The sequence below is a fragment of the Carettochelys insculpta genome, chromosome 7 (assembly GCF_033958435.1).
Source record: "Carettochelys insculpta isolate YL-2023 chromosome 7, ASM3395843v1, whole genome shotgun sequence".
NCBI classification, from domain to species: Eukaryota; Metazoa; Chordata; order Testudines; family Carettochelyidae; genus Carettochelys; species Carettochelys insculpta.
Window position 1 is genome coordinate 30,088,917 of NC_134143.1, and position 26,777 is coordinate 30,115,693.

At 38.7% G+C, this 26,777-nt stretch overlaps 1 protein-coding gene across 2 annotated transcripts in view; it reads right to left on the reverse strand.

The window, feature by feature from the left end:
• Positions 1 to 26,777, reverse strand: part of SLC25A16 (solute carrier family 25 member 16) — a 28,586-nt gene continuing 1,809 nt past the window's right edge. For both annotated transcript variants that reach the window (XM_075000224.1, XM_075000225.1), the window contains exons 2-9: positions 26,332 to 26,424; positions 23,514 to 23,647; positions 20,739 to 20,802; positions 12,757 to 12,878; positions 11,320 to 11,386; positions 9,446 to 9,608; positions 8,543 to 8,611; positions 1 to 1,749 (exon numbers count right to left, since the gene is read on the reverse strand). In XM_075000224.1, coding sequence (XP_074856325.1) covers positions 1,593 to 1,749; positions 8,543 to 8,611; positions 9,446 to 9,608; positions 11,320 to 11,386; positions 12,757 to 12,878; positions 20,739 to 20,802; positions 23,514 to 23,647; positions 26,332 to 26,424 — 869 coding nt within the window. In that variant the 3' untranslated portion in view covers positions 1 to 1,592. The remainder of the gene's footprint in view (positions 1,750 to 8,542; positions 8,612 to 9,445; positions 9,609 to 11,319; positions 11,387 to 12,756; positions 12,879 to 20,738; positions 20,803 to 23,513; positions 23,648 to 26,331; positions 26,425 to 26,777) is intronic.

Here is a 26,777-nt window from a genome sequence, read left to right on the forward strand (position 1 = left end):
ATCTTAACTGTAATCAGTTTTAATCAAATAACAATTTTATTTATATTTACCTACAATGGGAAATATAGTATAATTCCAGAAACATGCATTTCTATTCTCTGCAATATTTACAAATCATATAAAGTTATTCCATTATTATTCAAGTGTTTTAACAAAATAAATTGAAATACATCTCATTTTCTCTGCCAAAAACAAATATCAAAGAAAAAGATATATTTTAATAAAATGAAAAAATTCTGACGACAAAATTCTAGGTTGTGTTCTTGTTGTCAAAAATTAGTGATACTAATCATGAAATCACCAGTTAGGGTCATATATTCATTACCAGAATATCATTCAAAATATTTACAATCAATAAATATATGTGCATTACTTAAACTAAATGAAAGAAAGTAGCCATCCTAGTTTTACAGTTTCTTCAGATAAGAAGTTGTTCTTCAAATTTAAATTGCACACACATAAGTCATGTATGAGCAAATGTGTTATTTCCTACCACAAGTACAGCAGCAACTATAGCAGAAAAAGAAAAATCAGTATAATCGTATACTGCATAGATCCCACATTACACAGACCCTACTGTATATATTCATGCTGTACCTGTCCCCAGTTGTAAACACACTCCAGTACAACCTTTATTTTTCTCTTCTCCAGAAAGTGAGCACATGGTCCAGACGGGTAAATGATGAGGCGTACACAGTCTTGTTTCTGCTTTCCCTTCCCTCACAGTACGGACATATGGATTTAGGGACTAATAAGACAAGTAATAGAGCACCTTCAACTTCCAAGAAAAGCAACCGGAGGGCATTCAAAACCTTCCAAAATGGTATGCAATATCCTGCAGGATTGGCCCCAGAGACCTCAAACATTATAAAGTAGGAATTGTTCATTTATAGGATCCTATTTTAAGTTAATAGCATACCTAGTAACAGCAATTTTAAAAAAGAAACAAAATTACTGACTTCCAAATCACAAGATTCTGGTTTAAATTAATCTTATTACTAGTATTTATTGAAACAGTTGAAGAGTTTCATATTTCATTAAATGTTTATCACTCAAGATACAGAACATTAATTTCTTTAACTGTACACAAAAATTAATATACAATAAAATAAAGAACCTTACAAGAAAATGAAAATTAGGTTCATTTTATGGAAGTTGATCATTTTATGTATTTATTAAGAAATGTAGATATTTAACTCCTGAATTAAGAAGCAATACAATTGATAAATAATATTGAAGTCCTGGAATGACATCATAGAGCTAAACAGCAAACAGCTTGAAACCTGTATAAAAATCTGGTTCCTTTCCATGTAATTGTGATAGTTGTAAATTATATAATTTATTTGTGTTGACCTAAGGGGGCTTACAGATACAAGTGCAAAGAATTGGTTACAGCTAGCTAATGTCCACATCAGGCAATTTCCTGATCTAATTCCAAAAGATTCTATTATCCTTTTCTTTTTCTTTGTTTCTTTTTTGGTAAATAAAATTCCAGTAGTTCACAGTGACAGATTCAATTTTACATTTCAAGTCATATACTCACAAACATAACATGAAAGACAAATACTGTAGTTTTCAGTGAAGAAAAAAAATTAGTTGAGGTAAAACAACTGTTTCAGAAGTTCATATGTGGTAAAAGCCACAGCTTGGGAAGGTACACAACGAATGTAATTCAGAGATAAACCACGGTATAATCCTCTTTGTATTCCATGGCGCTGATATACATACTTCAGTGTCTGCACCATTGTACTGAAAAGATAAAAAACCCAAGCCCTTATTCAATACATGGATTTATTTAATATTGAAAAACGTTATCTTAAATATAAGGCATTTAATGTTACTTTTTGATTTTATGAGAGCCCCTGAGTAGTCAAGTGACTTTAAATAGCTATCTAAGCTCCTCAAAGATTTCTCTGCTATCCTCACAGTGTCTCTGTGAGGTATAGAAGCATTTCCCTACTTTACAAATGAAAAAATAAGGTAGAGAAAAATTAAAGGCTTATTTGCAAGGGAGCATCTCAAAGTGCACTAGAGAACTCAGTGCACGGTAACAAGGGACATGTGGCTAGTTAATCCAAGGCAAGTTAGAGTGTGACAGATTTTCACTTAGCTTGCAGAACATTAACTCCACATGCAGAAAAGCACCAAAGGAACACAAGAAGTCTCTAGCAGAGGCAACACTGGAACACAGATCTGACCCTCAATTTAGGGCCTTAACGATAAGAACAACCCCTTGTCTTTAAAGCTCAACTTCTGGAACACATTTTGTATTTCAGTCTCTGCACTAAGATGAGTTTCAAAACTTCATCCCTGAAAAGAGTAGAAGCTATAAATTCAAAAGGGTGACCCCTAAATTCAGATAATAGTAGATTAAGGTTCCATGCAGGAAGTGGTTGTCTCATCTGAAGATGGAGTCTTTCTAAACCCTTGAAACCTCCAAGCATCTTATCTACCAGGCACTCAGAATGCCATAGCAGACCACCTCAGGAGGTCCTTCAGGTATCACAAGTGGTCCATTTGTTCAGACATGATTAGGTAAAATTTCCAGTCCAAACATCATCCCCAAGTAGTTTTGTTTGCTGCTCACCTCAACAAGAAGTGCAACAAGCCTTGCTCATTCCAAAACCACAGTCTGGGGTCACTAGCAGGTACGCTCAGCATATTTTGAGGAGGACCCCTTATATATATGCTTCCTTCTATCCTGCTAATTCACAAGGTCCTCTTCAAAATCAACTCAGACCAGGCCACAGTAATCCTCATGATTTGACCATTCCCACTCCTACATTTTTGGGAGTCTCTAGATGGCTGGTGATAAGGGCAGGGTGAACAATGGAATGTGAAATGCCTACGCTGGGTTAGCTGCCTCGCAGTTGTCCTTAAGGCCGTGGAACCTTCTGTCTGTTGTCTCTGGAGATGACTCATGGGAATAAGGGGACTTCAAAGTAGGTGGGGTCCTTTCGAAAAGGAGCCCCGTCGGGACGAGCCACACAGCAGTGAGGCGCGTCAATTTCGAAGTGCCGCAGCTGCCCGCATGCTAATGAAGCGCTGAATATGCATTTCAGTGCTTCATTAGTAAACTTCGAAATGGCCATTTGCGTGGCCATTTCGAAGTTTGGGGCTAGTGTAGACGTAGCCCATGTGTCCATTGCCTTACATATGTTCAACTGCATGAGTAATATATTGGGGGTACCAATTCCACAGTGCCTTTTGCCATATTGCATTCTGGATTTCTGTGCCAGTGACTTATGGGAAAAAATGCATTGCAAGTGCTTGTGGATATCTGATATCATCCCAGAACACAAAGCACCTACTTCCACCTACTCTGGAAAACAAACAGGCAGCCGACTTCACATCATTTTTTCCGGCCATTTTCCAAAGCCTGCACCTGGCTGCTGCTGCTGCAGAGAGCTAGCATGGATTCTCATCTGCTTCTAGCTGTTGCACAGTGCGTTATGGCCACTTCCTGGACCGTCATGGAGTATTTATTTAGACAAAGGCAGTGGGAGAATGTGATGGATGAGATGGAAGTGGAGGAAGAGGATGAAGGCTGATGAAACTGAAGAACTGGAGACCAGGAATTTAGAAATGCTGGCATCCCTGAATGCACTGCTTAACTGGAGCTGCATTTCTGGAGATGTGAAACCAGCACTTGCTGGTGGGACCACATCATTTTGACTGCCTCAGAAGACCAACAATTGGTCCAGAACTTCTGCATACGCAAGGCCACTTTCATGGAACTTTGCAATTTGCTGTCCCCCACCCTAAAGCAAAATGATACCAGAATGAGGCGTTCTTTGACAATTCACAAGAGCATGGCAATCGCTCTGTGGAAGTTTGGAACACCTGACAGCTACTGGTCAGTGGCAAATCAATTCAGGGTAGGCAGATCTACAGTAGGGGCTGCAGTGATCCAGATAGCCAAGGCAATCTGTCACCATCTCATACAGAAGACCATGAGCCTGGGAAATGTCCTGCATATATTAGATGGCTTTGCTGCCATGGGGTTTCCTAACTGCAGTGAAGCAATAGATGGAACACACATCCCCATCATGGCCTCGGACCACCTGGCCTCAGAATACATAAACAGAAGAGGGTACTGCTCCATGGTGTTGCAGGCATTGGTGAATCACAAAGGTCACTATACCAACATCAATGTGGGATGGTCAGGAAAGATGCATGATGCACATATCTTTAGAAATTCAGGTCTGCACAGAAAGCTCCAGGACAGATCTTTCTTCCCACACTGAAGAATCAAAAATTAGTGATATAAAAATGCCCATAGTTACACTGGGCAACCCTGCTTACCCTCTGCTCTTTTGCCTCACGAAGCCATACACAGGCACTCTTGACCGCAGTCAGGAATGTTTCAACTACAGACTGAGCAAGTGCAGAATGGTGGTGGAATGTCCTCTGGATGTTTAAAAGCCAGATTCAGGTGCCTTTTGACCTGTTTGGACCTTTGTGAAACCAACATCTCCTCCATGATTCGCATATCAAGGGAGGAGAATTTCATGCCAGCCTGAGTTGCAGAGGCAGCTGCCATGAGCAGGGCTTATGCACAGCCACACACAAGGGCATTCACCAGGGAGGCTTTGCAAAATAGCTTTATGAATGACCAGACAGCCACATGATTCTGCTGCATTTAACTGTTACGATACCATCCTCCTCCCCTCAATGATATGTGCAGCACGCCACATAAGAACCAATGAGACTGTGGTTTTAAAAAAAAATATATATCTTTATTTTGTGGGTGAGTGGGGTTTAAGATGCAGGAAAAAGAAGGGATATCAAGGGTGGTGGAATAGCTTTGTGTAGTGGTGAGAGGTCATGGGAGTGTCCTTGCCCTTCCTTCCCCCTTTCTCCCCCTGCCCCCCTGGCATTCAGGGACCATGACAGGGGGGTTGAGCTATGTCAAGGGGAACCCGGGCAGTGGGGAGTGGAGTCAGCATGTTGAGTCCAGCATTGGGCATCCCTCTGAAGCTCCAGTATGGAATGTAGGATCTTGGTTTGCTCTCTAACAGCCATCAGGAGCTCTCCTAAGTCCTCTTTCCTGCACTAGAGCATACTTTCATGGGAGTGCAGGATGCTCTGTAGCCACTGCTCTGTCAACCTTCGGTTAACAGTGGTTCTGCTGTCAGCCTTCTCCAACTGCTGCAGGAAAAGGTCCTGTTTGCATCTTTTCCTTATTGAGGCAACTTGTATCCCCCATTGATGCTGCCTGCTGAAGAAAGTAAATGTCAAAATCAAGATACAATTGACACAATGCTTTTACCCATAGGATTAATGGGTTATCTGTTTGGCAATCACTGCAACTTTTTCCCCACAAGGCCGCTTTTGATTTCTCAAGGATGGAAATGGATCAACCACTGCAGAACAGAAGCTATTACTTATCCAGATCATTTCACTGCGGCCATGGTAAGATATTGCCAGCTTAAGGAGGAGTTTGGGTGGCTTGAAAATAAAGCCATGTAAATTCTAAACTGGAAAGCTTGTGATGGTGGGGGGGTGGTTCGAGTCTGCTGGATGCATGGCATACTGACTAGGGGTGTGATCCCTGTGAAATGCAGAGCACAGAAAAAAAACCTCTCTCAGCAGCTCCTGATCTATCGTGGGCAGACAAAAGGCCATTTACAGCAGGGAAAGCCTGCGCTGGACAGGCCAGTGTCCAGGAGCAGGGTCTGCAGAGCCTAGCAGCTGCGGAAATGCAGAGTGCAGGGGCAAAAAACTCTCTCAGCAGCTCTTCAGCAAGCCACCAGCATGGTGGGAGAGGAGAAGGCCAGGAGTGCCAAACAGCCACATGGTGTGGCAGAGCAGTCCTGGGAAATTTAAATGACCAGGGAGCAGTGCAAAAAGAGCTCATTAAAATTCCCATGCTTCTTTAGTATCAGAGGGGTAGCCGTGTTAGTCTGGATCTGCAAAACCAACGAGGGGTCCTGTGGCACCTTACAGACTAACATAACTGTATGAGCATAAGCTTTCGTGGGCAAAGACCCACTTCTTCAGATGCATCTGAAGAAGTGGGTCTTTGCCCACGAAAGCTTATGCTCCTACATTTCTGTTGGTCTATAAGGTGCCACAGGAACCCTCATTGCTCATTCTTCTTTAGGATGCTAAAAGAAACGTCAGCCTCCTAAGAATAACAGAGAGTGAAAAAGAAAATATGCTCATACTGTGTGAGCACAAGGCTTGAAAATCTGCCAAAATGCTACGTAGCGCCATGATGCCAGATTACTTACTGGTTACCTGGCATAGCAAGGTGTCCTATTGTGGCAGCTGAGTAAGTCAGGCTTCCCCAAAACTTCAAGTGAAAAATAAAAGAGTACCTGACTGAGATCTTCATGGAGATCTCCAAAATGAATAGGTGCTCCATCCCCAGAAATATGAACAAGCTGTTCTGAGGGGCATAGATTCACCACGCCTCACCCGAAACCCACTTTTAGCAGTTAAAAAAAAAAAAAAGTGTTCCACACAAGCAAACCTATACCGAAATGCAGCCACAACCACCTGTGGCATTCTAAAAAAATACTCACCAGAACAGCTGGTCCCCAGAGAGGGAGGTGTCGCCATTGAGGGGATCGGCTTGAGGGTGAGGAAGTCCAGATGCCAGGATCACTTTCATTGGGCCACTGCTGATGACTGTTGCCATCCACCTCTTCATTATACTCCACCTCCTGCTCCCCCTCTCAGCTCGACTCCTCTGACCACCCACTGGACTCCTCAGTACAACCTCCCTGAAGAGTCCCAGTTAAGACTAGGGACTGTGGTTGGGTCCCTCCCATGAATGTTGTCCAGCTGTTCATAATATCAGCACATCTTGAGAGATGGCCCAGATCACCTGTAGTTCATGATAGCTCTGCCAGAACTCCTCCACTTTCACTCGCCATTGCTGAGCATCCCAGGAGTAACCTTTTGTGATCATGACCCACGAAAATCTTTTCATAAATGTCCAGATTTCACTTGCAGACTCGAAGTCTGCCAGGCAGGATCTCATTATGGGTCCGTGCTGCACCTCTCTTGCAACCCTGAGTACTCAGATCAGAAGGACCCCGAGTAGTCATGATGGCAAGATGGTTAGCTGGCTAGAGATGTGATGGCTATGGATGTGATGCCTAGATGCAATGGATGGCTCCAGAGGTGTCCTCCTAAGGTGTGCTATCCACGCTGAGTAGAAAGAAAGAAAAATTCAAATTCCTGGGCTTCCTGGTGCCTAATTCAAATTTCTGGGCTTCCTGTTACCTACTTCCTCCACACCTGGAGAGAAGTGGAGATGAAAGCAGCTAGAACACACAACTGTGGAGCATTGTGGGCTATATATGGAACACCTCTGGAGGCCAATAAAATCAATTTAAAGAAACGCTGTTTCCATACCACCATTATTTCAACCTTTTAAATTCAAACTTGGCATTACGCCGACTCACATGGTCGATGTCAGAATGATTACATATATGCTAAGAGATCAATTCAAATTTATAACACTGGGTTTTATAAATTCAAATCTGAGTATCCTCACCTCCCCATAAATTCCCCACTAATTTGAGTTAGCACTGCCACATTAAAATCACCAAAGACTGACTGTTGCAGCAGTACCTTGTAGGAACCTATCCCACAGTTCCCTCAGCTCCATAGCATTCTGTTTTTTTCCCACTGGTACAGTATTGGGAAAAAATGCCCCGCAAGTGATTATGGGTACGTGATGTCAACTTCCCACACTGCAGCCCCTGGAAGCTTTGCCATTGGGGCCGGGGGTCAGGGGTGTGGGGATTGGGAACAACACTTCCCCCCGACAGCCAGTCCCTGAAATCTTTGTCACAGGTAGAGTAGGGAAGGAAGGGAGACTGATTGGAAAGAAAATGAATTTGCATTCCTGATGCCATTCAAATTCATGGGCTTCCTGTTACCTGTGCACCTGGAGAGCATCAGAGATGCAACCAGCCCGAATGGACAACTGTGGGATACATGTGGGACTCCTCTGGAGGCTAATAAAACTGGTTGAAACGGAAGCTGTTTCCACACTAACATTAATCCAAACGCTTACATTTGAACTTCCCGTTAATCCCACTCTGGTTGTCAGAGTAAGAATATCAGCTGTAGTGCCCTCTAAATTCAAAATAATGGTATTTAATGTGTTAACGGTCACAATTTAAAATCAAGCTAAGTGCCTTAGATTCAAATTTATGCTGTAGTGTAGACAGACCCTTTTAGCCTTAAAATTCTATGATGCAACAGAAGCAGAAATGGGCTCTTGGGACCGAGTTATGCCAAGTGAAGGTGTAGTAATTTGAGACCGAACATGAAGATCTTCAGTGATCAAGGTAATATGAGCAAAATTGATATATATGATTTTTAAAAGAAACCATTAAAGAAAAAAGCAATTTCACTGTCAGAAATGAGCACAGAAAAGTATTATATCACCAATAGGGGAAAATGTGAATGAATCAATAGCACAGTAAATCATACGTTATTTTTAAATTAAGAGATCTACTTATACATGTAAAGAATTTAATTACTACAGCTGAAAAGGTTGGTATAATAAAATGCTTACAGGCACTTGTCAGCATCTGGAAGAGCTGCTCCTAATTGCATTCGCCTACGAGTTACATCAAGTGGATAACTGATGAAGAGAATTAGTATTTTAAAAAGAAGCATTTTAACTTCTTGCATGATGGCAATGTGAACTTAGTCTATATATTAATTGTATATATATACACATAAGAAAATTCCATGTGAAACCTCAAAGCTCCCTTCACAGTGAGTCTGGGATTAAACTCGGTGCCCAAAAAGTTCTCCAAAATGGGAGGCTTCTTCCATAATAATTAAAAACAGTGAGATGCTTCTTAATATGGTTCATTAGGCACAAATAAAGAAGATAAGATCAGAGAGAGCATAAAACAGTCCGTGTAAAACAGAAAGTAGGGAAAAGACACTGGCATTAGCAATAAAACTCACCTTTAAAGAATTAACGGAAATGCACATGTGAAATCTGTAATTAACTAGTTTAGAAAAAAATAAACACCAAATAAATCCAATTGATTCACTTTCTGGGCTTGGTGAAAACATGACAAATGCAGTGAGTAGAGAAAAAAGGGAAAATAAAAATAAAACTATGATAGAGTTTATAACTATGGTTTTGCGAGATACAGTTCGTTTTAAAATGAACCCGTATAAACAACTCCTAGTCAAAGTAATATTCTAATTTACTGTAGAAGGAAATTTCTCAGAGTAAACACAGCAGGATTGGCCCAGATATACTTTTAAAGATCTTCAAAATTAAAAGACATTTAGAAAGTGAAGCACTATTGAGTCAGTGCATTCTAGTTATCAGGTAAAAGAAAGATAACTTCAAAATATTAGATTTAAGAAAAATTCTTAATCCAAGACAGCATGTAATTTCTTCAATAAGTGCAGCTAAAAGCCCCAAACAAACTCAAATCCCACCAAAACTTACGATATGGTCTGCGCTATTGCTCCAGCTAAGCCACCACACAGCAAGTTTACATGTGTTTTCAAAACTAAGACATCAGGATTATCTAATGAAGGCTTTCCAAAGAGGTTGGGTGCTTGGTCAAGTCCAATGCTCATTAAGGTATTAAAGGTAAAAAATGAAAAACCTGAAAGAGAAAAAAAATTACTCTTATTTAGACTTTGTGAAACAGAAGGATTCTTATTGGTTCAGAGTCTCTGTAATATAAGACTGTAATCACACATAGAATTATTTAATTCCTGATTCTTTAAAGGATTTTATTAAATATTATGAAAGAGAAAAGTCACATGCAATACATAAATCAATACAAATACTACCTGTTTATCCCACAACAAACCTAAGTGTGGTTTAAGAGTCAGCTGGTAGTAATCTGCAACCTGCTGAGAAGACACTTTGGACAAAGGTGGCTTAGACATGAAGGCTATATCTAGACTACATGGATTTGCCAACAGAATTTTGCATCGGAAGATATCTTGTGACAAAATTTTTGTTGACAGATCACGTCCAGGCCACAGGCTGGATGGAAAGAGTGATCCGCTCTGACAACAGAGAGCAGCCAGACTGACTGGCTGCTCTACTGGCAACATGGGCACCCAGGACCACAGCAGACAGCTGTGTTCTGGAGGACATTTCTGTCAACAGAAAGCCCCCTGGAACATCCAGACCAGTGTTTTGTCAACAGATCTCTGTTAACAATGGTGTTCTTCCTCATGATAAGCAGGGTACAGCTGTCAACAAAAGTGCTGCATTCTGTCGACCTCTGTTGACTTACCGTCAACAGAACATGCTTGGTAATCCAGACACACTGTGGGTTTTCTAAACAAAACAACTGTTTTGTCGACAAAACCCTGTAGTCTAGCCATAGATAGCCTAATTCTAAGAATTTTTTTTTGTATTATCCATGCAATGGAGGTATACAACAATAATTTGCACTTGACTAGAAATTGCTAACCAAGGATCTTAAAACAGTATGAAAAAAGTGATATTTAATGTAACATGTTATAGTTGCAACTAACTTAAAATTAGTATAACGGAAAAAAAATAGAAAAAACTTTTTTTTTTTTAGTTTATTTCCTTCATTAATTTCAGAGTATTTTTTTATAGAGTCAGTTTCATTGTTTCTGCTTCACAATCATTCACTTTCCTTTCGTTTGTGTAGCCTTTCATACAGCAACTGGAGCCAGACTGGCCAGGTTCAGAAAAGCGTCCCGCACCTTTTTCCATTGGAGTGGTTTTAGGGACGGGAAATGAAAGGAGAACGCACCCAGTGGCCCCTCGCTGATTGGAAAGGTCACTTAAGGATTTTCAGTAGTGGTTTAAGTTATACCAGCTATTCTCATTTGCACTGATCCACATAAGCTGACCCACCATAAGACCAGGGAGCAGCAAACAACTCCCTGCAGTTTGCCCTCTCTAGTCTGTCCAAGCAGAAATTTAAGAAGCTAAGAAAAATTTTGTAAATACAGGTTGAACCTCTCTAGTCCAGCACCCTGGGGACCTGATCAGTACCGAATGAGAGAATTTGCTGGATCGTGGGATGTCAATATTGTCTAGCTGCATTACCAATACATGCATTGCTTACTGAGCTCCTAGAAGACATTTAAGGGCAAATTCCAGCTAAACAACTGCACGGAACACTGAGAACCAGAACTGGTGGCTGTAAACAAACTTTATGGGACCATGGGAAACTTGACCACTCCCATGATAACTGGTCGTCTGGTTAATTAAAATAATTCCAGATTACAGATGTTGCCAGAAGAGAGAGTGCCAGATTAGAGAGGTTCAACCTGTGCAACTGTGAGATGTGTACAACACTGGAAACAACATTTTTAACATACCTGCATAAGGAGCCATTCCTACAAGTGTAGGCATCAGTCCTCTGTAAAATCCAAGGAAACCTCCTTCCTTTTGAAGGAAAAATAAAAATACAAAGTCATGGCAAATAGAAGTGCAAATCATTACATTATTATAGAACTGTTTTATTGATAAGACATCATTTGTATGATAGTGCTAGCCAGACAATGAGGTATTAATATTAACCTCAACTTCCTCTTCCTCAGATGATGAGAGTTGGTACTATAAAGTGTCAGTTTAGCAGCCAGGAGAAGACGCTTAGGGGGAAGCCCATCTGCCTCCTACACCCAAGATGAAAAGGTGGGGGGATTATTTGCAATACATGAGAGTAAGTGTATTAGCTTCCCATCCTCCGACCCCAATTATAAACATTATTCTCTGTGGGAAAAACCTCAACCATATAAACCAGTGGTTCCCAACCTTTTCAATAACATGGCACACTTCAATGAAACAAAAAACAACTCCACAGCACACTCACTTTTTTCACATGAATCAATTGCTCATAGAAGTCATGTTTACTTACATTTACTATGGTAACAGTCTTAGAGAGGTTTGCAACATAGTGCATACAACAAACTAAATAAGGACCAAATGTATTAATGTTTCAAACCCATCACAGAATACACCATCTTACACAGCGGGCACAGAGACATTTTTCAAAATCTGCTCGATGCCATGCTAGGGAGGTCGAGTACACGAGTAACCACTGAAAGCAGGCTCCTCTCCCCACCAGCCCGTTGGAGCCAGGACAAGGCATTTAAACCATATCCCAGCTCCAAGAGGTTCCTGCCCTCCCTCCCCATTCCTACAGCAGGGAAAAAGCAGTCAAGTAGCACTTTAAAGACTAAATACATGACTGCTTGTTTGTTTTGATAGAGTACAGACTAACACAGCTATCTCTCTGTCACTACAGCAGGGAGTGGGGCTGCACTATCCACCTGCTCACTCATGCCTGGAAGCTGCATTCAGCTGTCTCTCGGTACGAACAAGGTCATGCGGGGCCAGCATTTCCCCTCACTGTGGCTCTGCAAAGAGCCGCTGCTGGGGGGAGAGAGGGGTGTTGACAAACTCTGTGCCAGCTGGGATTCAGGCTCAGCTAGCACAAGGTCATCAATTCCTCCCCCTCCCCACTAAGTGGCTCTGCGAAGAGCCACAGCAAGGGGAAATTGACAAAATTTCACAGCACACTTGGACAGTTCTCACTGCTAATCCATTGTTTTTCCCCAATTTGTTGTCCTCTGACATTTCCACTCGCTTGAGCGGCCCTCCAATTGTATGGACACTTTTTTAAAATGATAGTGTGCTACATACATACTTGAAGACAAACTCAGTTTCCATCAGGTCAGTAAACAGTGTTGGATAGCATTAAAAATATAAGCAACATTTTTCTTTAACAAGTATGGAAGGAGAAAATGAAATACCTTTGTGTAAATAGTCTTGAATTCATGAATAATTCCTGTGTACTTGTGCTCCCCTTTTATTTGGAATGCCAGACGTGCTCTAACCATATCAAGAGGGTAAGTACAAAGGACTGCTGTTATACCTATTTAAAGAAATAACACCATTGCATACCTTGAGTTTTCTTAGAGAGTTTTAAATAACATAAGATCCTTTCAAGGCAAAAGTTAATATATAAAAGTATATACAACTATTTAAAAGTGAAATTTAAAAGTCTACATTTAATTAAGGGCTAAGAGAACTAAACTCAGCCCTGCATGTAGGCAGTAATTGTATCCATTGTATCCAACAACATTAACAGGAGTACTGTCACGACAGGTTCAACTTCTCTAATCCAGACTCTCTGGTATGGAAACATCTGTGGTCCAGCAAGGCCAAGGATGTCCCTGAACCAGAGAGCTGTGGCAGCTGGAAGTAGGGGCCAGCTGGGAGTCCAGTATCAGGAGAGCCAGGAGTTGAGAGTGAGGTCAGGAGCCCTGCTAGGCCAGTGGCAGCAGCACCAGGAGCTTGGCTGGGTGGGTGGCAGGGGGGCCACTGGCAGGGAGGGAGCTTGGGAGCAGGGGCCAGTGGCCAGCAGGGGAGCCCAGCGGTTGCGGGGAGAGCCAGGAGACTGGCAGCACAGAGGTTGGTGTCGACCATTCTTAGCCCTGCAAACTCACTGGATTGGGCCAAATCAGGTCCCGAGATTGCCAGACTAGGGAGGTCCAACTTGTACACCTCAATCCTACAATGGCTCATGTTACTAACTGCACTCATATGACTACCCTAATTGCAATCAGTGCATGCAGTTATTCTAGTGCAGGCGTGTCCAACCCATGGCCCTGGACAGCTAGTAATGCGGCCACACAAGATCGTAAACTTTTAACATTATTATGTGATTTATATACATTAACTATATTATCTATTTTATATGTGGCCCAAGACAATTCCTCTTCACTCAATGCGGCCCAGGCAAGCCAAAAGGTTGGACACTCATGTTCTAGTGAGTACATCTTTGTAAATCAGGGACATAGGACCTAATCCTGCCATATTTAAATATTCAAATGTTAAATGAGAGAACAGTGCAAATTTATACATTTAATTTCCAAAAAGTGATGTTAGAAAAAAAGGCAATATCATTTAAGTATACTCTCATAAATAAACAGTAATTGTATCTGAACAGAGATAGTATTCTAAAAATGAAAACTTACAGTAAGGCTAACAATAATAGTTTATTTATGCTGATATTTAATTAGTTTTTTAAACCATTCTATCTATTGTTAGCTGAATGACAAATTATTGTGAATGTATTTTTAATTTGGTTAGACACCATAAGATAATGTTACATGGTCAGCAGAAATCTGAAGACCTACCATCATGGGGCTACAAATGCACCTTGAGGCTGAGATGTTGCCATTTTAGGGGCAAAACATAAATAGAACAAAGATCAAAACAGTGAGAGTTCTCACTAACATTATCATCGAAATAATTAGCTTTATTCTACCCCTAAGCTATGAAGTAGACAGTAATCCATGAACTGTTTACAATCACATGAAGGGAAAATTAAAACCATTTACAAATACCCAAGATTGATGCAGTTTTCACTTCTGTTCCCTTACCATTTTTTTAAAACACATCTATAACCCAGGAAGCAAAGAAGACTACATTAACATAAGGGTACGTAATAATATAATTTTGAAATTCTTTCCTGCATCCACCTACACACATTCAAGCAACTTTTAGAATGTAACAGGAAAAAAAAAAAACAATGTAAGGGACAAAAAGTGGAAGAAAAGGAAGATTAAATAAACACAATTATGCAAAACACAAAATCTTCTTTTCTACTGCATCCTACAACTACCGTCCAATATACTAAGCAGATAGAGTAAAAAGCATCCAAAAAAGAGGTAGGCTCATTGTACTGAAGTTTTTAAACTCAAACATACCCTTACAGAACCTTGTTAGAATGGAAAAGGAGGCTATACTGATGAATTTTAAGTATCAACTGTCCATGTTTCAACCCCCTCAGTCGAAGCAGAGTCCACTAGAAGTCGAGTGGAGTGTCCATTTGTTTTCAGAGGGCACAAGGTCAGCAAACCAAATATTTTACCATAATGGATTTGAAGGTTTGGACCCTTGAAAACAAGACAATGTATACACTAACTAGGTGTACTAAATTCCTTAGTACAAGCCTAACAAAATTCAAGGATATATTTGCCATCCAGAGAGCAAAACTTTTTCTTACAAAGTAAGATTCAATTACGAAAAAGGAGGAAAAAAATATCCGGTGAGATAAGTGCAATTTTTTAATCTCTTTCACTGCAGTCAGCACATATGAGAAAACTGCTAAATCAAAGCACACCTGCCAAGCAGGCCAAGAAGCTTTGCTAACCCAGGAAAGTTTTAGGGAATTCCTCTGTTTCTAGAGCTATAAAATATAATTAAATTGCTTATATCTCAAAGAGTTAGCTATATTGTTCGATTTGCACTGTACCTATATCCTAGTATGATAGGGATGCTATTGTTAATACTGAGATGGTACTTTCACTCTAAATGCTTACTTTTGGTCTTTTTTTTGTAAATTAGCTGATGGGCTAAAATGTCTTATACTTACTCTTATACTACATGATGAATTGTGACAGAGAGTTAGCTGTGTTAGTCTGTATTCTATCAAAACAAAAAAGCAGTCGTAGCATTTTAAAGACTAACAAAATAATTTATTAGGTGATGAGCTTTCGTGGGACAGACCCACTTCTTCAGATCAACATGATACCACATGAGTTATTCCGAAAACTAAAAACAGCCAAAAACAGTTTATCAAATGTAGAGGGAAACACCTTCTCCTGTGCTTCAGTATAGTTGTTTTTACATTTGGAGAATTCAAATGTCTTTGTTTTCAAAAACCTTTCTTGTAGGCAGTATGTGTGCAGGGGGTTCTTTGTTTTTCCCTAAACAATTCTCTATTTCTTCCTCACGTTGTCTATCCTCTCACCCTATTCTCTCTTTTCTTAAAAGAAATGATAAAACAATTCTCTCTTAATTAAGTGTTACGGCTGAAATCTGAATCACAAAAGAGTCAGGAAATTCACAGTTGAAGTCTCCACAGTAACTTTAACCTGGCCTCTCTAGATATATGCATTACAATGGATTTTTTGCTTGCATTCACTCATACTTCCCCCATCCTCACTACTGTTCTTCTGATTGCAGAGGGATAACTTTGACCTGCATATATTAGGAAAGATGTTCAAGCATTTCCCACCACTAACACTTATTGAGTTCCATTGACATTAACAATGTTGTGAACTCTAGCTAGACAGAACTACCACAGCTCTGGTGTTTAAAACACAACTTAACAGAAGCAGTTACAACACATGCAGCTGCATCACAATGGACAAGAGGCGCATTAAGAATTACCTTCTCTGAAGGTACCAGGCCACATGAAGCACCATGCCTTTCCCCTCCCAGCCCCAGCCAACTAGAGACTCAAGCCAGCAGGAGTAAATGGGTTGCACCTGGCACTCTTGGACATTAATTTTGTTTGACTCTTGGCTCGGTACTTTCTCTCCCCTGTGCTAAATAGCGATTTACTCCAACTCCCTTCCAGACTTTCAGTCATTTCACTTCAGCCTTACTTCACTGTTTTCCATGATCACACCTCTCATCTTTCCCTTCTCCTACAATCCTTTGCCATTTTCACTTCAATGCTCAACCCTTCCTTTTCCCCTGCCCATGTGTTATGTTTCTTCCTGCTCCTCACTTACTGCAGTGGTTCTCAACCTTTCCAGGCTACGGTACCCCTTTCTGGAGTCTGATTTGTCTTGCATACCACCTAGTTTCACCTCACTTAAACTACTTGTTTATAAAATCAGATAAAAGACACAAGAGTGTCACAGCACACTATTACTGAAAAATTACTTTCACGTTTTTTCCATATGAAGTTTTACATTGTACTGCCTTTGCTAGTGCTTTTTGTGTAACCTCTTATAAAATAGGCATATATCTAGGAGTTGATGTACTCCCAGGAAGACCACTACACACCCCGGTTGAAAAACACTATTCAGTCTATCTGCTCCATTTAGATTTTAGGTTCTTTGTGGAAGGGACTGCTCTTCTTCTGTATCTGTACAATATTAAACATAATAGTCAATTAGTCTCAAGGTGCAACTGTAGTCTAAATAAAACTGTGCTTCAAATGGTGGCAGCTGCAATAGCTTAATCTATACGAGGACTAGCAACATTCCAAAGACCAGCTAGAGCTATACTAAGGAATAAGCTTTTGATAACATGTTTTCCTTAAGTGTAGGGCAGGAAAGATAAACTTTTATTCTACTTCACACTGTATAAAAGTAGCCAAGTTCTTTAAGTCTTGCCAAACAAACTGTGCTAGCTTTTAAGATTTTATAGGTCCTGTCTTTTCCTCTCTTCTTTTTTTTTTATGTGCTCAGTTTGTGAAGAGAAAGAGAAGAATCTTTATGTCATGAGGTTCTTTTCAAGTTAATTAAAGCCAGTAGTGTCAGAAATCAATTGTCTTTTTTAAAAAAAGAAAACGTACTTATTTAATGCCATTTAATAACTATGTAGAAAATGCTGATGAATGTTAAGCCTGCTTCATATAAAAGTAGGAATAAGAACTAATTTTTACCTTCCCCATCTTCCTTAGCTGTTTTGGATTGATTGGAAAAAAACAAATGCATGCCTCATATTTTACTCAGAGCTTGCAACTGTTCTTTCTTCTAATACCATAGTAGCTGTTAGAACTCAGACTGATTTTTTTTTTAAGAAAGGACAGAAAACTGAACATGACCAGTAGGGTTCCATGACGCTATTCCAAAGCACCATATAAGTCAATCAACAATATGAAGGTCCAAAGAACCCATTCATTTCAGAGTCATAAGAGCTTTAAACCAGAAGGGACCAGGAGGTGGCAACCAATACAGCAAGAAGAGCCTTTTTTTTTTTTAAATTAGGTGAAAACTCAGTAGTTCAAGAGCTTCAATACATGTGACTACAAGATGGGTCCTTGATAAATAATGTCAAACCGTACTTTTTGTAACCCATTTTAAGAACAGCACAAACACAGTTGTTACGTGATACACGGTTTAACGTTCACAAACTTTTTACATATTCTATTTCACATGTTCACAAACTTTTTACATATTCTATTTCCTCACACTGTACATGTATGTGTTTATACCACTGTCTTCCAGACTTTCACTCCTGAACTCCCTTAATGCCAATTTTACTTCCTGTTTAATTTCTGTTTTCTTTCTGAAAATGAGTGCTGCCCATCACAACAGAAATGCCACAGCCTTCCTTTTCCTTTTCAAAATCAAGACTTAATTAGCAACATGATGAAAACACAGATACAGTATCATATCCCACAATGCACTGTGCATATTAAAGGGGGAATTGTTCATTGCGGGGTTTTAGACTTTCACTGTTTATTGAAAATAGTAATCAGGAGGGGATTTTTTTTATGCTGCGATTATAGTTTTGGGAGCCACAGAGAAGTCCTTAAGGCACCACATGTGGCTCTGGAGGCACAGGTTGTAGACTACGATCTAGTCTGACCTCCTACACACCACAGGCCTCCAATAACCTACATTAGATTGAAGTATTACTACTCTCATGAAACTAAACTATTCTGTGAGACAGAGAATAAGAGGAGCCAAAATGTGAAGTGACCAAGGTCCCAGCAATGGCAGGAAACTGATTTGGTGAGACATACCCAGATGATCTAGCAAGCAATCTCACACCCTTCATGCTGCAGAGGAAGGCAAAAAAAATTAATATCCAAGTTAATCTGACCTGATGGAAAATTCCTTTCTGACCTCTAAATGGTGATCACTCTGAACCTAAGCGTATGAGCAGTACCCATCAGCCAGGCATCTAAAACGAAGGATTCTCTATACAAGAAATTCTCATACTGTGGGTTGGGACCCCAAAGTGGGTCATAACCCCTTTTCAATGGAGTCACCAGGGATGTAGTTAGACTTGCTGTGGTCCAGGGTCAAAGCCTGAGCTCCTCTGCCTGCAGTCAGAGCCAGAGGGCTTGAGCCCTAGATGAGGGAGCTGAGGTTACATGCAGGCTCTCTGCCTGGGATGGTAGGGCTTGAGGGTGCTCAGGCTTTGGCCCCCCTAGGGTTACGGAGTAACTTTTGTTGTCAAAGGGGGATCGCAGTGCAATGAAGTTTGAAAACTATGACTCTATACCATCTCAGAGCACCAGCCCACCTCATTGAGTATCCCATCTCCAGCTTTGATGCATTAGGGGAAAGGGAAAAATCAAAATCAAAACATTGGGAAGACAAAATTTTTGTATGACCCCTTCAAGTGAAGCTGAAATCCTGGGCCACATCTATATAAGAGGTTTTTCCTAGCATAACTGGGCTTTTGTTGGGAAAAAACATGGAGCATCTACGTGCAAAATGTGGTTTGTTGACAAAACCTGGCACACCTGCTGGCAGCGTTCTCTCTCTCCCCACTCAGGTACACTGCCTCCCTCGACAGTGCCCTGTAAACAAAACAGCAATGTAGATGCTCTAGGGCCCTTTTGCTGACAGACAGGGATTCAAGTTCACTAGGCAGCCCTGTTTGAATAGTTTCAGGTCAGCGATTCTGTAGAGAGAAGGCTGGGCAGTCTGGCTGCTCTCTGTTGACAGAGTGGATTGCTCTTTCAATCTGCTTTTATGTGTAGACACAAGAAATATATGATTTAGGAACATAAGAGATAAGATCAGGAGCTGACCCCTGAGCCAGAAAGCCTAGCCTTCTGCTCCACCTCCCCACTCTGTACACAACCCCCTCACACAATCCTACTCATAAATTTATCTAGGTCTATCTTAAAATATATTGGATCTGTCACCACTGTATTATTAGGAGGCTATTCCAGACACTTACGGCTCTAATGGTTAGAAACCATCTTCTAATTTCTAGAGAAAGTTTATTTGTGGCCAGTTTAAATTAATTTTTCTTGTGCTCACATTTTTCTTTAATTTAAGCAATTCTCCCTCTTTGTTTTATGCTCCTTAAGGTCTTTACAGATAGAGAACAATCATATTCCTTTTCATCTTTCTTATTGTTAGACTAATTAAGCCAAGCTCCTTTAATCTCCTCTCCATTTCATGTTGATTTCCAACATTTTTCTGCATGCATAACAGAACATGAATTTATGATACCCAGGCTGGGGAGCCAATGCTGCACTGCAAATTAATGTTTTCTATACTGTATATGTACAATACTGTTTTTTTACTGCTGTAAACTCAGGCAATAAAATTTCAGTGCTACACAACAACATTTACAAGGGAACCCCATAAGAGTACAGTTTTTGTACTGTAATAATAGCAGGTGCTTCATACATGCGTACTAGAAATGCAGAACAGATGTCCATTTTTATTTTCCTTCACCTTGTAAACTTTGTTCATTTGACAAACATGGCAGACCATATATAATTCTCTCTTATCTCAAAAAACATATTTAATTATACATACCAAAGCAGAAATAAGTCAAGAAAATTAAGAAACGTATTTAATAAATGTCAGTGAACTACCTTACATTTTTAAAAGGTAATGAGTTTTTAAAAACACTATTTTTTTTCTCAGCTTGGACATGAAAATTCATTTAGCTTTTCTCACTTTCATGCTGAGCACTGTTTATTTGATTAAAAATAATTTTCAGGTCATTATAAAATATTTGGACAAACATTTCTAAAGATCTTAGGTTTTAAAATATCGTTTTTACAAGAGTTAACATAACCAAAATTTAAGATTCTAAATTCTTTATCTTTAAAGTATTGTTTTAATTAAAACAAATTTTCCAATGGAAATATTAATCATATCAGGTCTTTTGGTAGGCCTTTTTTGTATATGGATTTCAAATGAAATTTTATTTCCAGAAACATTACTTAAGCCCCAACCCCATTACCTTTTAAAATAGATGGTGTTTGAAAGTGAAAATAAATATGTACCTGCCATGGATCCAGCAAGTAAGTTATGCACATGTCCAAAAATCCCAAGCTCCTCCTTTATTAGCTACAAAGTATAAAAGTTTTATAACAGTAATAAGTCACATGATATATGATAAGAAATTATATCAGACATTACCACAAATATACTTACTATTTCAAGGTGTGTATTAGCAACTATATGACATTACAAATGAAAACCACAACGTTGAATTTCTGTTCAAAATTGGAGCACTTCTCGGTAATCTTTTAATATTCCTCATTTGTTAGCTATACCACAGTACTGAAAATATTTTTTATAAATCAGCAAATGTAGACTGGTAAGACTGAAAAAATTTGACTTTCCTATTAAAGATGAGACACCCTCCTAACACAGAGCAAAGAGATTTTCAGTAAAATTGAAAAGGAACCAAATTAAATTTGAGAAACAGAGATAATTTTCCCACAGACCACAAACTTCACCTGTGAAACTCATTGCTTCAAGTGTTCATTGAAGCCAAATGCTTAGCAGGACTGAAAAACAGACTGGAAATGTATGTAAGCAAGAACATCCCATGCTATATTAATAATGATTAAAAGAAACAATAAGAATCTTGAAAGGGATATAAATCCTCGTCTATGTGGGCATAAGCCACACAAATGATGAGGGTTAAGAAGAAACTACCCTCTTAGGCAGATTACTTCATATCTTCGCACTAGAGAACTTCTTACCCCTTCCTGTAAACAATTTATTAACGTTCACAGACAAAGGATTCTAAACGAAGTGGACTACTGGCATAATCTAGTATTGTGTGACAATTATATTCCTAATAAGAAATTAACTGTTGATAATTAACTGTCTTGCAACCAACAAGAGCAGAATTTTCAGATTCTGAAACTAAGTTTAGGGTCTACTCTCAAGACCTACACTCCATTTTCAAGTTATTATAAATCAACAGGAATTTATCTGAGGAGGAATATAATATAAAAGAAGAAAAACCTCTTAATTTGGCCTCTGGTGTCTGGCATCTTTAAGCCCTCCTGCCATGAAATATTGCAGATACTGTCATAAAATTTGCAACATAAAATACAAATATTTTTAAAAATGTGTTGGACTCAGAAGACTGGACACTTAAAATTCTCCTAAACTATTCACAGCTACCAGAGAGAAAATATGCAGTTTCAATGGAAAAATTAATATTTAAATATTTGAAAATGGCTACAATAAGTTCCTCCCCCCAAATAGTCTGCCATGTGGAATTTGCTCCTTTAAGAAGGAAGCTCTCACAGCTACTTTCAGGGACCAACTCAACTCCCACTGAAATCAACTGGAGTTATTCCACTGGCTTCAATGCAAGTTGGATATAAACCTTGAAGCCTTACTTTTCAATAGTAAAGGCACAATTTGACTCACTATAAACAACACTTACTTAGACACATACTAATATCTAAGATCCACTATTATAGGGGGAGTAAATGCACTACATTGGAAAGAAATTCACAGATCCCAAAGGATCCTGAAACACTGAATTTTATCTTGCAGATCCAATTTTTTACACCTCATGACATGGTGCAGGTCAAACAAAGGCCTCACAAGCCCTGACAGAAAATATTTTAAATGTAAATGAACTATCTGATTTACAGTAAACTCTTTCATATCTAGCATTCTCTCATCCAAAACTCTCAAATAACTGACATTTTAACCATAAGTAAATTTTAGTTACATTTTCTGTAGGTACAGTAAAGTGAAAGTAAACACAAATGAATACAGCAAATGCAGAAGGGCTGCCTCTACACTACATTACCTTTTCAAAAGGGGAATGCAAATGAGGGAGATCAAAAATGCAAATCAACCACTGATTTACATATCTTAGGCTTCATTTGCATAATATCACACAATCACATTTTTGGAAGAGACTTTTTTGAAATCAAAAACAGCCACATAGATGGGGTTCCTTCGAAAATAAACCCCATTTTAGAAAGAATGCTCCTTCCTATTTTGTTTCAGGTAGAAGGGATCTTTAGAAAACGGGGTTTATTTTTGAAAGAACCCAATCTTCATGGCTGTTTTTGCTTTAAAAAAAAAGTCTCTTCCAAAAACATGATCGCGCGAGAGTATGCAATTGAAGCACGAGATTTGTAAATCAGTGCTTTATTTGCATTTTCAAACTCCCTCATTTGCATTCCCCTTTTGAAAGGTGAAGGTAGCGTAGACAGAGCTTATAAGTTTATTGTGTACAATACTACTGCTGTTGGTAAATAAAGTACTCTGCATATATTTTTGTTTCTTAATATCTAATATCTTGTTTTTCTGAAGTGTTATGCATTGCTAGGTATACCTCTCTATTATCCAGAATATTTTAATATGAGGCAACCTCCCAGTCCCCGGGCTGCCAGATATGAAAGAGTTTACTGTATAAAGTAATAAACCTTCCTATCCAGTACTAAAGAGAACAAAGAGAGGTCTCATTTTATATGGAGTCACTACATTTTTTACAGGAGGGGCCCCTTTCCAGCACAATGGCCAGTAACAGGTTCAAGAATGTTTCATGTTTTAAAATATTTCAGTTTTTTCTTAACAAGACAAATAGAGTAAACTAAAATTTTGAACAGTTTTTCCTCACATCAAAATGGAAATATTCTCGCTTTTGTTCCCCTTTATAAAAGAATAAATTAATGAATAATTTAGACCAATGTGAAAAAGAGGGAGCTAGTTAGTGTCATAATTTTACTGTTATTTTATCATTTTAAAACTATATTCACTCTAGCCATAAAAGGAAACAAAATAAATCAAGCTACCTTTTTATACTTGTCAAATGCCGTAAACTGAATTGCACCATATGGAAATATTCTAATCATCATTGCCCCGTTTCCTTTATAAAACCCAAGGTAGCCCTCCTTTTTTGGAACAGCATACAATGTAGAAAACACTCCTGTCATCAATACAAAAAAAGATATTTAACAGAGTTGCAATGAAAAAATATTCAAGCAGGTATTACTGACAATAAAACAGTATCCATATAACTAAGGCCATCTCACGTGGCTTTCATTGTAAGCGTGGAGGGCAGAAAACTATCTTTCAATGCATAAACGCAGTCAAAGGGAGGAAGGTTTGGGCCTATTTCTACCAGACTTCTAAACACTCAGCTGCTGTAGAAACTCCTAATGAATCCATGATGCCCCATTAATTGAGGAAATGTGACCCAGTAGGAGGGAGACCTATTCCATGTAATACCATCCTTCCAGAGAAATACTGTAAAACTGGACAGTAAGGCTAGAGCTACATGGAAGCCCAATCTGGAAATAATTTATGCAATTTGCACTGTGCATTGCATAAGTTATTTTGACGTAATTTATTCTGAACTCAGTGCGGGTGACATGGCACTGAAATTCAAAGTAAGTGCCTATTTTGAACTTCCCACCACCCCTCACACAACGAGGTGTTTGGCTGCAGGGTTTCTATTTCAGGGTACACTTGTATCCCAAAGTAGAAACCTCAGCGTAACCATAGCCTAAAAGTGCACGAGTTAAAAAGAACATCAATAACTTTAACTCTAGTCTATTACTAATTTACTACATTTGCCTCTGAGTCTGTCCGTATTTATGGTTTTACAATCATTTTCCTACTTTTAAAAACTTACATTTTTTCCACTGCTGCTGTGTAAAACACAAACAGGGAATAAACAACTGACTACAAAGTTTAAATAGAAAACAACTCTGCAAAGACTTCAATATGAAATCACCATCACTGGTATATAAACACCTAACTTACATTAATGAATTTATTAAACAAGAGCGGTATTGTGAAAAGGAAGCCTCATTTCCCCACTTCTACAGATAGGGAACTGAATTACGGAGAAATCTCTGACCCAAGACTGTATAGTGAAACTGTGGCAGAGCCAGGAACTATACCTAGTCTTCCCAATTCCCAGTTAAGAGGATATTTATAAGCCACTCTTTTATAAACAGTTGCTATGAAATTTGAACAAATTTCAAAAACTAAATATTTTCACCCATCTCTTCTGTTAGGTGTAAACATAACTTGCAAAGGAATATGTCAACTTTTTCATATTCAGATGAAATTTTTAATACTGACTTTAACAAATATTTACTCACTGCATTGAAATCTTTTATCTTTGTCCTCTTCCCAAATGTGATTTTTAAAATCTAAAATTTTGTTTAGCGATTCAAACGAAAAGCATGACATTTTTCACACATCAAGGGAATTATTCTTCCTGTTCACAAAACTGTTTCATATTTTAGAAATTCATACTTTGCTACAACTTTCGTGAGAACAAATACTTTTGACCAGTGCCTTTTTTGTTTTAAAAAAAAAAAAAAAACCAAAAAAAAACCAAAACAGGAGCTGGTACTCATCCGGTTCCCCCAGCCTCCACCCCGGATCCTTAAGTGGGGCTGCTGAGGTGAGGATACTCAGTACCGGTAAGTACCATCACAAAAAATGCACTGCTTTTGACATAGTCGGAATTTCCTTCCTCACCCTCAAAAAATAACCATTTGAAATTTTTTTATTTTAAAAGATACATGTAATGTGGTTTACATATCTTGAACTTCATACATTAAGAGACAGTATAAATATTAAACATGGGATTTGGCTAATTGGACCTATGTACCGTGTTCTCCTCTATATCTATCTATCTAACCTTATTTACCCCTCTCTGCAGGGTGGCTTTTTTTCCCCCCTGAATGTTTAATTAGAATGTGCATTCAATTCAACTGTAAATAATTCCTGATACTCAAGAATCAATCACACGTCCACACTAGGGTGAAATTTGATTTGGATGTATAAACTGATAACTGCACATTCTAAAAAAAGGAAGAGGATAAAAAGAATATTAGACTCAAACATCCAGATCTCAGCTGATGACTGTTAGATTTCATATTCAAATATGCATTTATATGACTCTGTTATTGCACAGCCAAGTGTCCCAGTCATTCCTTTATTGTGCAGTACATCAAATTAAATACAAGCACAATAATTGCAATACTGTATTATAACTTGGCATTTATCCTCCTCAAATGTGATTTTTAAACAAAATTTATTGACTGTCTAAGTTAATTTGATTTTATAATTGGTATTTTACATGTAGAAGTAAATTCAAGATTATACATTCCTTCGTGTCTGTAACTCAAAAACATTGTGCAAAAATATCCAGGCATTATCTACGCAATGATTCCAATCATGTGCAGAAGAGGGCAGTGTTACAACTTTTTCTGTACAATAATTTTAAAATTTGTTAATTTGGAGTTTAAACAAAATAATTTAGAAAAAAATTAAATGATGTGCCCAATACTGCACTTTTTAGTCACATGAATAGCTCCACTAAGAGTTGTTACACATATGGATAAGGTTTGCAAAATCCTGTTGTTTATAAACACATTTTTGAATGAAAATTTGTCTGGGATAAACAATCTCAGCAGTAATTACAGTGGCCTGGGTGCAAACCTGCCTAAGCAAGCAAGACAATGACATTTTGCTCATAAAAACCAGGTGTCTGACAAATCATCACTTTTGTTCACAGCAATTATTTGGGTGAGTGCCACTACTTTCCCAAATAGCACAAAATTAGAATTTTCAAAAATGTAGACATCTTACCTAGGTGTTTGTAATGGTGATTATGAGCTTGCAGTAAAATCTTTACTCGATCCAATGGTGCAATGGTTGTTTTGGCACAACATCCTGCAATACCTTACCAACAACAACAGTAAAAGGGACAGTTAATCATGTCAATAGTTAAATTAAATATTTTGCCACTGTATTTTCTTTTTTAAATGGAACAATGTTTTCCCCTCAGGAACTAACATATTTAAAAAGCAAATACACTTGCATTATTAGGAAAAAGATATTTATTCTAAAATCCTAAAAATCTTAACGTGTAAAATCAATCTTCACCCTTTTTAAAAGGCCATTCTTATATAGACTAACATGGCTATCTCTCTGTTACTACTTCTTAGCTGTTGAATGTCCCCACCCCAACCTCATTCAGTAATATAGCAAATTATTTTAACTTTCCCATACTCTTTTAAAGGGTTTACAGAGTT